This window comes from Chiloscyllium plagiosum, chromosome 17, assembly GCF_004010195.1.
Source record: "Chiloscyllium plagiosum isolate BGI_BamShark_2017 chromosome 17, ASM401019v2, whole genome shotgun sequence".
Classification (NCBI taxonomy): Eukaryota; Metazoa; Chordata; class Chondrichthyes; order Orectolobiformes; family Hemiscylliidae; genus Chiloscyllium; species Chiloscyllium plagiosum.
Genome location: NC_057726.1, coordinates 23,221,919 through 23,236,725, shown reverse-complemented (window position 1 = coordinate 23,236,725; position 14,807 = coordinate 23,221,919). Strand labels below are relative to the sequence as shown.

Below are 14,807 nucleotides of genomic sequence, written 5' to 3'. Positions count from 1 at the left end.
GCGGGAAATTGCGGTCCTTGAAGAAGGAGGCCGTCTGAGTTGTATGGTATTGGAACTGGTCCTCCTGGGAGCAGATGCAGTGGAGATGAAGGAATTGGGAATATGGGATGGCGTTTTTACAGGGGGCAGGGTGGGAGGAGGTGTAGTCTAGGTAGCTGTGGGAGTCGGTCGGTTTATAGTAAATGTCCGTGTTGATTCAGTCGCCCGAGATAAAAATGGAGAGGTCTAGGAAGGGGAGGAAGGAGTCTGAGACGGTCCAGGTGAATTTGAGGTCGGGGTGGAAGGTGTTGGTAAAGTGGATGAATTGTTCAACCTCCTCGTGGGAGAACGAGGCAGCGCAGATACAGTCATTGATGTAGCGGAGGAAAAGGTGGGGGGTGGTGCCAGTGTAGCTGCAGAAGATGGACTGTTCCACATATCCTACGAAGAGACAGGCATAGCTGGGGCCCATGCGGGTGCCCATGGCTACTCCTTTGGTTTGGAGGAAGTGGGAGGATTGGAAAGAGAAGTTGTTCAGGGTGAGGACCAGTTCAGTCAGTCGAAGGAGGGTGTCAGTGGAAGGGTACTGGTTGGTACCAGAGTACTGGAGGATTGCAAATGTTGTGCCCTTGTTCAAGAAGAACAGTACAGATAACCCAGGTAATTAAAAACCAGTGAGCCCTTACATCTGTTGGAGGAAAAGGTTTGGAAAGGATTATAAGTGATAGGATTTATAATCATCTCACAAGCAACAATTTGATTAGAAATTGTCAACATTGATTCGTCAAGGGTAGGTTGTGTCTCACAAATCTCATTGAGTTTTTTGAGAAGGTGACCAAGCATGTAGATGAAGATAGGGCAGTTGACGTGGTGTACATGGGCTTCAGCAAAGCCTTTGATAAGATTCCACATGGCAGGCTACTGGATAAAATATGGAGGCATGGAATTGAAGGTGGTTTAGCAGTTTGAATTAGAAACTGGCTTTCTGTAAGTGGTGGTTGATGGCAAATATTCAGCCTGGAGTCCGGTTACTAGTGGTGTGCCACAAGGATCTGTTTTGGGACCACTGCTGTTTGTCATTTTTATAAATGACTTTGATGCAGGCATGGTGGATAGGTTAGTAAGTTTGCAGATGACGCTAAAGTCAGTGGAGTGGTGGACAGTGTGGTTGCAGATTGCAGGGAGACTCTGATAAACTGCTGATCTGGGCTGAAAGGTGGCAAATGGAGTTCAATACAGAAAAATGTGAGGTGATCCACTTTGTGAAGAATAACAGGAAGGCAGAATAATGGGTCAATGAAAAGATTCTCGGTAGTGTGGATGTGCAGAGGGATCTTGGTGTCCATGTACATAGATCCCTGAAAGTTGCCACTCAGATTGGTAGTGCTGTTAAGAAGACATACTGTGTGTTAGGTTTTATTGGTAGAGGGATTGAGTTCCAGAGTTGTGATGTCATGCTGCACCTATACAAACCGCTAGTACAGCATCGCGTAGAGTATTGTGTGCAGTTCTGGTCGCCCCATTACAGGAAGGATGTGGAAGCATTGGAAAAGGTGCAGAGGAGATTTACCAGGGTGTTGCCTGGTCTGAAGCTAAGGTCATATGAGGAAAGGCTGATGGACTTGGATCTGTTCTCATTGGAGAGAAGAAGGCTAAGAGGGGATTTAATAGAGACATCCAAGATGATCAGAGGATTAGATAGGGTAGTAAGTGAGAGTCTTTTTCCTAGGATGATGATGATGTCAGCCTGTACGAGGGGGCATAGCTGCAAACTGAGGGGTGATAGATTTAAGACAAGTGTTAGAGGCAGGTTCTTCACTCAGAGAGTGGTAAGGGCGTGGAATGCCCTGCCTGCCAATGTAGTTAACTCAGCCACATTAGGGGCATTTAAACAGTCCTTGGATAAGCACATGGATGATGATGTGGTAGTGTAGGATGATGCACTTAGATTAGTTCACAGGTTGACACAACAACAAGGGCCAAACAGCCTGTTCTGTGCTGTATTGTTCTATGTCTATCTATAATCTCCTGTATTCTTTGACAGTCCCCTATGCTTTCTGCTACTCCACCAATGTTCATGTCATCTGCAAACTTACTGATCAGACAACCAATTCCCTCTCCCAGATCATTTATGTACATCACAAACAACAGTGGCCCCAACACTGATTCCTGTGGAACGCCACTGGTCACTCTTCTCCATTTCGAGAAACTCCCTTCAACTACTACTCTCTGTCTCGTGATACTCAAACAGTTCTTTATTCAACTAGCTAGAACACTCTGCACACCATGTAGCTTCACTTTCTCCATTAATTTACCATGGGGAACCTTATTAAACGCCTTACTAAAGTCCATGTATATGACATCTACAGCCCTTCCTTCATCTATCAACTTGGTCACTTCATCAAAGAACTCTATTAAGTTGGTAAAGCATGATCTCCCCCCACACAAAAACATGTTGCCTATCACTAAGTCCATTTTCTTCCAAATATAAATAGATCCTATCCCTCAGTACCTTCTTCAGCAACTTTCCCACCATGTCGTTACATGGATTATCCCTACTATCCTTCTTGAACAGAGGGAAAATGTTAGCAACTCTTCAGTCCTCCAGCACTTCACCTGTGTTTAAGGATGCTACAAAGATATCTTTCAAAGCCCCAGCTATTTCCTCTCTCACCTCCCTCAGCAACCTGGGATAGAGTCCACCAGTCCTGAGGATTTGTCCACCTTAATATCCTTAATTGAAACAGAACTGAAATTGATGAAGAATTGAAGAGTCATACTTGTCTCAAAACATTAACTGTCTTTCTCTGTTCACAAATGCTGTCATAACTGCTGAGTTTCTCCAGCCTTCTCTGGTATTCGAATCATTGTTTTGTGGACCACATTTTGCCATGTTCTCCTTTTATCATTGAAAATCACAGTGATCGTAACTGAAATTTTGCAAGTACTAAAGATTTGCTCTTGTTTAGATGGTGAGTTTTTCAGTGAATCCATTCATGTGGACAAGGAAGAATGAAGTCTCAGGAGCTGTAAGCGGTCTGACATTGACATCAATAAATGGAACAATTCATTCTGTCCAGAATCTGACAAAGGACATTGAGGTAAATTGACAAATTACATCATAATAGTTATAATGAAGTACTGTTGATGCTGGAGCCCTGAAATAAAACAGAAAGTGCTGGAGAAACTCAATAGGAAAGGCAGAAGCAGTTTAGAGAGAAACAGAATTACTATGATTATTCTTCAGAACTGAAGCTGGGCTAGAAAAGTTATGAATTTTATGTGTAGATAAAAAGTGGAGAAGGAGCAAATGAAACAGATGATGAAGATGCACTGGAGGAAAAATACAGTTACATGCGAACCAGGAGCAGGAGTATGGAATTCAGCCTTTGAGCCTGCTCCACCATTTGATATGATCATGGCTAATCTCATCTCAGCCTCAATTCCTTTCTTGACCACTCTCCATAACCTTCAACCCATTACTAATTAAAACTCGGGTCAGGGATGTCACCAATCATTAGATTCTTAATTCCAGATTTTTATTGAATTGAAATTCTACCATCTTCCATGGTAGAGTTTGAAGCTGGGTTCTCAGAACATGACCTGGGTCTCTCGATTAATAGTCCAGCAATAATACCTCAAGGCCATCACCTCCCCCAAGTTAATATAGTTATCATTAGTGAATCCCCCATGATGAACATTCTGGGGTTTACCATTGACTAGAAACTGAACTAATCCAGCCATTAAAACTGTGGCTCCAAGAGTAGATGTGAGGCTCCAGATACTTGATCAGTGATTCACCTCCATAATCCTCAAACATAATCAGGAGCATAAGACTGAGGAGCAGGAGTAGGCCATTTGGTTCTTTGTGTCTGTTATGTTACAACATGAGATTTGGTTGTGGTCTCAACTCTACTTTCCTGCCTGTTCCTTATAATGCTTTACTCCCTTGTCTATCAAAATTCATTCCAACTCAAATGGATAAATTCAATGGCCAAACCTGCACTGCTTTATATGGAAAAGAATTCCCCAGATTAATGATCATTTGAGAGGAAATAAATTCTTGTCTACTGCTTCATCAAATGGATGCCTCTTGTGCTTTAGCTGCATCCACTAAATGTAATCTTATCTGCAAGAGGAAATATCCGTCTCATTTCAACCTTATCACATTCCCTTGGGATAATTTGTTTCAATAAGATTGCATTTCTTTCTTCTAACTCCAATACTGTAGGCCTAACCTCTTTCTACATAGAATGAGAGCTTCATCCCAGGAAAGCTGATCTGCAAGTCAGGTAGTACTCTCCACTTGTCTGGCTGAATATAGCTCCAGCAACTCAAGAAGCTCAAGGGCATCCAAGACAAAGCATTCACTTGATCAGTACTCCATGCACTGCATTACAAATTTGTGTCCTCTACCACGGATTCACAGTGGCAACAATGTGTACCACCCACAAAAAACATTGTAGCAGCTCACTAAACCGTCAATGACAGGACCTTCCAAACTGGCAGCCTCCAGCTATACTAGAACAGCTTGACTAGAGATACAAATAGTTCTGGTACCTTCAATACACAAGTGTGTGTAGGAAATGTAGCAGTTTAAAAAGACAGCTTACTGTATATCTTCTCAAGGACAATTAGCAATGGGCAATAAATGTAGCCTTGCTGGTGATATTTACTTCCCAAAATTAAATAATAATATCAAAAAAACATACTCTTAGCAAAAATTACTCTTAAAAATGTGCATTAAATATCAATTACTGTGGTGTGTCACACAACTGAAACCTAAATTCGCCTTGATTACTTGTAATTAAGATTTCAACATCATTACGGCAATTCTAGTAATATTGGAGTGAAATTGCTTCAATAAGCTATTGTTGACAAAAAAAACATGGCTTTGGGTTCCAAACATCAAATAGATCATCATTGATTAAGTTCCTTAAAATAGGTATTGGCACAGCATGCGTGTATCTGAAAATAATGTATGGAGACAATTGGAAAAGAAGAATTTGATAGCACTATGTTGAGCTCTTCCAGAAAACTTTAAAATAAATTGAGGATATTCACTGTTAAATCTTGGGACCACGTTTCCACAACATTTGATTGTAAAAAAGATTGTTTCCATCACAGATAATGCTTCCTAGGTCCAATGTGATGCATGAGAATCGGACAGAATTTCGGTTGGGAAACAATCTTACCACCATTCAAGTGAATGTAACATCAGACAGTGGAACTCTGTTGATTCACGTGGAACCTGAGCAAAGCATTCCCCTGCTCCTATACTTCAACTATGCAGATGAACCAAATGAAACCAACTTTCTAGTTTCCACACAGCTACCTAATACTCAATACACTGGAGGTAAGGTCAAGAGAAAAGTAAAGGACTAAGAAATAGTAGCATCAGCAAATTTGAACATGGGAACAGGCTACAAGAAATTATGCAAAACTCTTTTGCTTTAAAGAGTCCAGGCTTGCTTCTGTTAATGTATGTATGGAGTTGCACATTTTTCATAGCTCCTTGAAAGTGGAATCGCAAGTAGATAGGATAGTGAAGAAGGCGTTTGGTATGCTTTCTTTTGTTGGTCAGAGTATTGAGTACAGGAGTTGGGAGGTCAGGTTGCGGCTGTACAGGACATTGGTTAGGCCACTGTTGGAATACTGCGTGCAATTCTGGTCTCCTTCCTATTGGAAGGGGAAAGATATAAAAGAGACCTAAGGGGCAATGTTTTCACACAGAGGGTGGTACGTGTATGGAATGAGCTGCCAGAGGATGTGGTGGAGGCTGGTACAATTGCAACATTTAAAAGTCATTTGGATGGGTATATGAATAGGAAGGGTTTGGAGGGATATGGGCTGGGTGCTGGCAGGTGGAACTAGATTGGTTTGGGGTATCTGGTTGGCATGGACGGGTTTGACTGAAGCGTCTGTTTCCGTGCTGTACATCTCTATGATTCTATGATTCTATGACTGAGGGCATAATGATCGGCACGGGTTTGGAGGGCTGTAGGGCCTATTCCTGTGCTGTACTTCTCTTTGATTATTGATTGCTAAATGCCTTATTAGTAGCAGAACACACTTCATTAATATTCAGCTTCCAATTTTATCAAATGTGGAATTCTCGACATGAAAGTCAGAGTGGGCATCCAACAATTTTCGCTTGCCCCATGCTCCATTTAGGATATAGCACCAATGTCTCACTACATTTCAAAGTTATGGTGCTCTCTATATGAGGGGTGACTAGCCAAAGGTTGGGCACCCTGCCACCTGATGACTCTTTCTGTCTTATTATGGGCTGTTGCCATTCTGGAATGAGAGAGGTAGATATGAGGGCAGTGAAACAGGTGGCACTGTTGGTGCATATGATAAAGTAGCCCTAGCATGTGAGGGGGCAGTGCAGAAGGCATACAGGTTTAAAGCTTTCAGGACTTGTGGTGGATGAGAGTGAATGGGGAAGATGCTGCTGGCAGTACTGAAGAGTGATAGAGTGATAGTCTTTGGGGGAGGTGGGTACAGAGGCAGACATAGAGTGAGTGTAAGGTATGGAAGAACAGATGGCAGAGTGGAAAAGGTGATTGACCTTCTTCAAACACTGCAGTGCATTCTTCCAGATGAAAGCGACTGCACTGATGTGGGTGCACCTTCAGACCAGTCTGGCACATTCTGGCGTTATGGTCTTCACTGCTGGTCCTGGAATAAGAAGATGTCCTATCCGTGCATCACCCCATCCACACCCCTCGGACAAAGTGGAGCAGCAATTTCCCCTTGTTTGACATATACGGGATAAATATCAGGAATTGCATAGGGCAGCTCCATATCCATAATGCTTGTTTGGGTGCACAGAGGGCTTTTAAAGATGGCATAAGATGTTGGTTTCTCATTGGATATCTGCTTAGTGGCATCTTGTTCTGGGAATGGTGCATGGTAAGATGGTAAGATGGAATCAGATGAAGGGTGGATAGTTAATGAGGTCAGTTCAGTAAGATGCAGTGAGAAGTCTCACTAGGCCTCGCAGTGAGAAACTCTCCAAAAAGAAACTCACGCCCAATAAGATTCAACCCCTAGAGCTTTATGGCATTTGAGCAGATAGTTCTATCCACCCCACTGTACCAGTTGTCTGAAACAGCCATCTCCTGCATCCTATTTCTTTAATCTTTCACCAGAATCTTTCATTTTCTTTTCAAACATTTATTCACTTTCCTGTCAAAATGTTATTATGAAATCTGTTTACAGTTCTGTACTGTTTTTAGTTCAACGTGCCATGTTTTAATCTTTTAATCTGAAAATCTTTTAAAGAAAGAACAATGTCGAGGGACTGAAGAGATAAAAAGGAGAATTGTTATGAACCGTAATGCACAGTTTAGAATTTCAATGTTACTGAAACTTGGCTGGGAGTAGAAAATGTAACAGTGGATTATTCAAAAATCTAGGCCAAAGGCTACACGAAGGAAGTCAGCAGATAGGTTGGAGGCAGAAGTAAAAGTAGGGTCTCAGAAGGTTGGTATTTAAAGTCATTACTCAGCATTTTGAATTAAATGGAGGGTAATGTGAAATTGAGAAAACGCCACTTGAACTAGCAAAGTTGCAGATTTGAATTTTGTTAAAAATTGGATTAAAAGTAAAAGATCATTTTTTTAAGAGCTTACATTGAAACTAAGAGCAAGCAATGGAAACCAAGGAGAATGAAAGAACAAGAGCAAAGGACAGAGAGATTTAATTTGAAAGAATAGAAAAAAAATTAAAGAAATAAATATAAAGGGAAGAGCAATGGAAGGGGAATTTAAGAAGCTTGAACTGCAAAAAAGATAGGGAGGTAAAGCAACATGAGTTGAAGAAAGAAAGAAATAAAATAAAAAACTATAAATAAATTAGAGTAAAGCCATAAGACATAGGAGTAGAATTAAGCTTTTTGAACCCATCAAGTCTATTCCACCACTTGATCCTGGCTGGTATATTTCTCAACCCTATTTTCCTGCCTTCTTACTTAACCAATGATCTCCTTACAAATCAATAATCTATCTGTCTCATCTTAAACACACTCACTGACTTGGCTTCCACAGCCATCAGCAGCAATGAGTTCCACATGTTTGCCACCCTCCGGCTAAAGAAATTCCTCCAAATCTCAGTTCTAAAGAAAAATGATGTTATATCTTGGAGAACTACTCTGATGTTCATGAAGATTTATTTTAAAGAGAAATCTATGTATAGTGTCTAAATTTGCAGAGGCAACAAACATATTTCATCCCATTTGGAAAGGTAACTGGGAAGATAAAGAAGCCAAAAGATATTTAGATCTTAATGTTACAGTTTGTTTTGGCAGGTATAGCTATGAATGTGTACACAAGTTTGTCTGAAGAAAAATCTGCAGACTATAAAACTCTTAAAGGACAACATTAATTTCTTATGGGCATATTTCTGAATCTTATCAATAGAATGTTAAGATATTAAAAAGGAAATCTAATTAGACATTTGTAGAATTTGCAAAGGGAAATGAAATCCAATAAAATCATTGTTTCACATCACTGAAATTAAAGAAAAAGTTTGAGAATACAAATCAAATTGTGATTAAGGAAGACTTCTGAAATAATATTTGATAATCTTGAAGAGTAATTTAGATGAAGCATCAAATATCAAAGATCTGAAACTTTTGGCAAATATCTATAGTACTTCACATAGACAGTTGCGTTGGGAAATATTCATAAGGGAATCAACAAGAAATTGGGAGAAACAGAAAATCTGGAGATGAAAAGGTATTCATCTTAGAATGTAAACAGAAGGATGCCAACATAATAAAGGAGAACGGTCAGGCCTAAAACTGTTGTAAAGAAAACAATATGCTTCCATTGTAATATGACTGGATATATTAAAACTAATTGTTTGGAAGTTAAATAAGGCAGCAGTAATAATAGGAACAGATGGAATCCTTAAGAAGGGTGCATCAGAAAAAGGAACTGGTTTTAAACTCCGCAGCAGTACACAGGTAAGCGTGTTTATTTTAATAATTTAATTTACTGTTTTGCTGCATTGATTTCTGAGCATTTGTGTCTTCACATTGGACATTTCTTGGAAGAAAATTTTATTCTGCTCAAATCCAAATATGCAGAAATGTTCATTCAAATATTAATAAAAATGATACTGTTTTTTCTAATGTGTTTACGTTTTTCTCCATATTTTTCAATAAGATGCAAAATATACCTGGCTTATTTCTGCTGCTGAGTTGGTGTATGGAATGGGAATATATTATTTGTCTGTGAAGCCTGCTCCAGATCGAAACTCTTCACAATTGACAAATATTACTGTGGCTTTCACTTCTTTTATATCCCAGTGTGTATACTGGGATGAAGTTTACAACAACTGGAGTTCATCTGGATGTCGTGTGAGTATCTTACATTGTATTATAGCTGTCTCTGTGAGATGTTGTCCAAATTATGTGATTTCAGAAAGTGCTTCTGTAATTTATTAAATATCATTCATTCTATATCACAACTTACTGGTACAGCATCATTATGACTTTACATGGTGTAACTTCCAATCCATAAATGTTAAAAACATCACAGTTGAACTAAATACTAATATTTTTAGCCTCGTGTGTCATATAAATCAATCACTCCTTTATAATTGACTGAATGCACCACTGGAACTTGGAATATTTCTCTGACTAGTTACTGCTTGTTTTGGAGGTAACTATAGACAGTGCTGCTGAACTATTTTAAGTTACCAATATTCTTTTCTCAATAATTATATAAGGAATTTCCTGTAAATAATGTGCACTGTGAAATCGGATCTATTTATTACAAGTTCTGATCCCAACTCATGTTATTATTAGAAAGGTCAGATCCCAGATTGTAATCTGATTTAAAAGTATATTGTTTTTCATTTAATGAAGTGGTTTTTCACTGTACCACAAATATGCAGTACTGCAGATTTCATTTTAACAATAAAATAGAAGTTAATTACATTGAAGAAAAAACAAAATAAACCAAACTATTTACGTACAATGCAATTTAAAATATTTCAAAGCACACATTTATCCTGTCACCATCATGTTACAGTACTCAAACACTAGAGAGAGTCTGCTTCTCTTTCATCTCAATGCGTGTAATCTTTTAGTTTATTTCAATTCAAAGTTTTGAGAGTTTAGTAGCTTCTTCCATGATTAGCCATATAATTAACTTTAGACTTTTTCAGCTTTGAATAACTCCTTCAAAGCTCAAAGCAAACTGAAATCCCTACACCGAGATAACCTATATCCTAACTTTTCTGGACAAACACTTTTCTTTGGAAGAAATTGTGATGTTTCTTCATGCATCTAACTTCAACCAGGATTTCTGTGAATTGGCAAACAAAACTTCCCAAGCTAGGGGTTATTCCCATAAACAAAAAAAAATCAATTCCTGATCCTTCCAACCGAATCAAGCTAATGCTCTTCAATGTTTACTTTCCTAAGCTGCTAATGTGGCGTATGCAAACAAATCATCATTTTCTCTCCAGAAAGTCTTTCTACCTAGAACAAAGAAAATTACAGCACAGGAACTGGCCCTGCAGTCCTCCAAGCCTACGCTGATCCAGATCCACCATCTAAAGCTGTCGCCTATTTTCTAAGGAACTGTATCCATCTGCTCCCTGTCGATTCATGTGTCTGTTTAGATACATCTTAAATTATGCTAACGTGCCCGCCATTATCACCTCTCCTGGCAACGTGTTCCAGGTACTCACCACCCTCTGTGTAAAGTACTTTCCACACACATCTCCCTAAAGCTTTTCCCTTCTCACCTTGAACTTGTGACCACTAGTAATTGAGTCCCCCAACGTGGGAAAAAGTTTCTTGCTATCCACCCTGTCTATACCTCTCATGATTTTGTTGACTTCACTCAGGTCCCCCCCCCAACCTCCGACTTTCTCATGAAAATAAACCTAATCTACTCAACCTCTCTTCATAGCTAAAGCCCTTCATTCTAGGCAATATCCTGGTGAACCTCCTCTGCACCCTCTCCAAAGCATCCATATCCTTTCGGTAATGTGGTGACTAGAACTGTATGCAGTATTCCAAATGCAGCTGAACCAAAGTCCTATACAATTATAACATGACCTGCCAACTCTTGTAGTCAATACCCCGTCCAATGAAGGAAAGCATGCCATATGCCTTCTTGACCACTTTACTGACCTGCACTGTCAGCTTCAGGGAACAATGGACCTGAACACCCAGATTGCCCCAGGATTTTTCCATTTATTGTATAGTTTGCTCTTGAATTGGATGTCCCAAAATGCATCACCTCACATTTGCCTGAATTGAACTCCATCTGCCACTTCTCTGCCCACTTCTCCAATCTATCTATATTCTGCTGTATTCTCTGACAGACCCCTTCACTATCTGCTACTCCACCAATCTTGCTGTCATCTGCAAACTTAGTAATCAGGCAACCAATAACTTCCTCCAAATCATTTATGTATATCACAAACAACAGTGGTCCCAACACTGGTCGCTGTGGAACACCACTGGTCACAAGTCTACATTTTGAGAAACTCCCTTCCACTACTACTATCTGTCTTCAGTTGCCCAGCCAGTTCTCTATCCATCCAGCTAGTACACCCTGAACATGCAACTTCACCTTCTCCATCAGGCTACCATGGGAAACCTTATCAAATACCTTACTAAAGTCCATGTATATGACATCTACAGCCCATCCCCCATCAATCAACTTTGCCACTTCCTCAAAGAATTCCATTAGGTTTGTAAGACATAACCTTCCCTGCACAAACCATGCTGCCCATTACTGATAAGCCCATTTTCTTCCAAATAGGAATAGATCCTATCCCTCAGTATCTTCTCCAGCAGCTTCCCTACCACTGACGTCAGGCTCACTGGTCTATAATTACCTGGAGTATCCTGCTACCCTCCTTAAACAAGGGGACAACATCAGCAATTCTCCAGTCCTCTGAGACCTCACCTGTGTTCAAGAATGCTGCAAAGATATCTGTGAAAGTCCCAGCTATTTCCACTCTTACTTCCCTCAGTAACCTGGCGTAGATCCCATCCAGACCTGAAGACTTGTCTACCTTAATGCCTTTTAGAGTACCCAAAACTACCTCCCTCCTTATGCTGATTTGACCTGGAGTACTCGAAGATCTATCCCTAATCTCAAAATCCATCATGTCCCTCTCCTCAGTGAATACCGATGCAAAGTACTCATTAAGAATCTCAATCATTTTCTCTGACTACACTTATAACTTTCCTCCTTTGTCCTTGATTGGGCCAACTCTTTCTCTAGTTATCCTCTTGCCCCTTATATATGAAAAAATGCTTTGGGATTTTCCTTAACCCTATTCGCTAAAGATATCTCATGACCCCTTTTCGCCCTCTTAATTCCTCATTTCACATTGGTCCTACATTCCCGATATTCTTCCAAACCTTTGTCTGTTTTCAGTAGCCTAGACCTTATGTACGCATCCTTTTTCCTCTTAGCTAGTCTCACAATTTCACCTGTCATCCAAGGTTTCCTAATCTTGCCATTTCGATCCCTCATTTTCACAGGAACATACCTCTCCTGAACTCTAATTAACGTCTCTTTAAAAGCCTCCCACATATCAAATGTGGATTTCCCTTCAAACAGCTGCTCCTAATCTACATTCCCCAGCTCCTGCCGAATTTTGGTATAGTTGGCCTTCCACCAATTGAGCATTCTTCCTTTAGGACCATTCTCATCTTTGTCCATGAGTATTCTAAAACTTATGAAATTGTGATCTTTATTCCCAAAGTAATCCCTTACTGAAACATCAACAAACTGGCCAGGCTCATTTCCCAACACCAAGTCAATTATGGCCACTTCCTGATTTGGACCATTTGCATACTGCTCTAGAAAACCCTCCTGGATGCTCCTTTAACACTAAGTGAATCCCAGTCAATGTTGGGAAAATTAAAATCTCCTATCACCACCACCCTGTTGCTCCTATATCTTTCCATGATCTGTTTATATATTTGCACCTCTATCTCACGTTTGCTGTTGGCAAGCCTGTAGTACAGCCTCAACATTGTTACCGCACCCTTCTGATTTCTGAACTCTGCCCATATTGCCTCACTGCTCGAGTCTTCCATCGTGCCCTCCCTCAACACAGCAGTGATAATTTCTTTGACCAGTAATGCAACTCCTCCACCCCTTTTACCTTCCACTCTATCCCACCTCTCACACTGGTTCCAGAAAGCCTGAGAAGTTAATCATCAAACCCCTTTGTATACACTGACTGAAACTCTCATGCTGCTCACTCAAAATCCAAACACTAAAATAAATTTTATATATATTTATGTATAAGTCATACACCTTATATCACACATGCAACAGCAATGTAGTTAGACTGGAATATAGAATGTTAAGATTGTTAGATCTGCATCTTTCTACTTTTGTAACATTACCAGCAAAGGAGCTAGAATAACACAAAACTTCTTTGGACATGACAATAATTAACCTCTCAAACCTTGTTCACCAATTAATTCAATCATGATTAATACATAGTAAATTTGGTTAAGGAAGCATAATATCATGCCTAACAAAATTTATCCTCCTGTCACATTATTTCTCCTAAAAAAAACCAAGTACTATATTATTTACAATCCCTCATTTAAAAAAATAATATCTTGTATTCCATTGCATTTGAATAATTTTACCATTACTAATGTATAATAATTAATTTGTCAGATTAGCTGTAAAGATGTTTCCAAAAATGCAATAAGAATTGAGTTGAGACATACAGATCAGGAACAAAATGACTATAAATTAAATTTTGTTTGTTTGAGCGTTTTTTGTTTAAGCAGCTCTTCCATTGTTTTAATTGTCTTATGTTCACTTTGTTCCGCTGTCGTTTTAAGGAGTTTAGAGTGTGTTGCTGGAAAAGCACAGCAGATCAGGCAGCATCCAAGGAGCTGGAGAATAGACGTTTCGGGCAAAAGCCCTTCAGTGATTCAAGTTCAATTAGTGATCAGGGACAACAGGGTGTTATTGCAAGGGAGGCAGGTAGAGGGATCCTGAGTTCAGGAATCAAGAAGCCTCAGTTTTTGACCATATCCAACAGGTATGAGATTCTTGCTCCCTGTGTGGATGAGGAAAAGGGTTGCGGGGAGGATGAGCCAGCTGACCATAACACCATGGTGCAGAAGGCCATTCAAGAGGGGGGAGCAAAAAGACAAGTGGTAATTATAGAGGATTCTATAATTACGGGGACAGATAGAATCCTTTGCAAGCTGGTTCTGAAGTCTGTGTGGTATGTTGCCTGCCCGGTGCCAGGGTGCAGGATATCTCTGACCAGCTTGAAAGGATACTGGAGTGGGAGGGGGAGGTCCACGTTTGGACTAACAACATAGGCAAGGCGAGGATGAAGGACCTGAAAATATGTTGCTGGAAAAGCACAGCAGATCAGGCAGCATCCAAGGAGCTGGAGAATCGACGTTTCGGGCAAAAGCCCTCAGTGATTCAAGTTCAGTTAGTGATCAGGGACAACAGGGTGTTATTGCAAGGGAGGCAGGTAGAGGGATCCTGAGTTCAGGAGTCAAGGAGCCTCAGTGTTTGACCATATCCAACAGGTATGAGATTCTTGCTTCCTGTGTGGCTGAGGAAAAGGGTTGTGGGGAGGATGAGCCAGCTGACCACAACACCATGGTGCAGAAGGCCATTCAAGAGGGGGGAGCAAAAAGACAAGTGGTAATTATAGAGGATTCTATAATTACGGGGACAGATAGAATCCTTTGCATGTTGCCTGCCTGGTTCCAGGTTGCAGGATATCTCTGACCAGCTTGAAAGGATACTGGAGTGGGAGGGGGAGATCCACGTTGGGACTAACAGCAT

General features: G+C 40.2%; 1 protein-coding gene across 1 annotated transcript in view; it reads left to right on the top strand.

The window, feature by feature from the left end:
- Nucleotides 1–14,807, top strand: part of pkd1l2a (polycystic kidney disease 1 like 2a) — a 145,586-nt gene that overhangs the window by 70,021 nt on the left and 60,758 nt on the right. Inside the window, 3 exon segments of the mRNA XM_043707511.1 lie at nucleotides 2,949–3,080; nucleotides 5,107–5,335; nucleotides 9,156–9,349. Coding sequence (XP_043563446.1) covers nucleotides 2,949–3,080; nucleotides 5,107–5,335; nucleotides 9,156–9,349 — 555 coding nt within the window.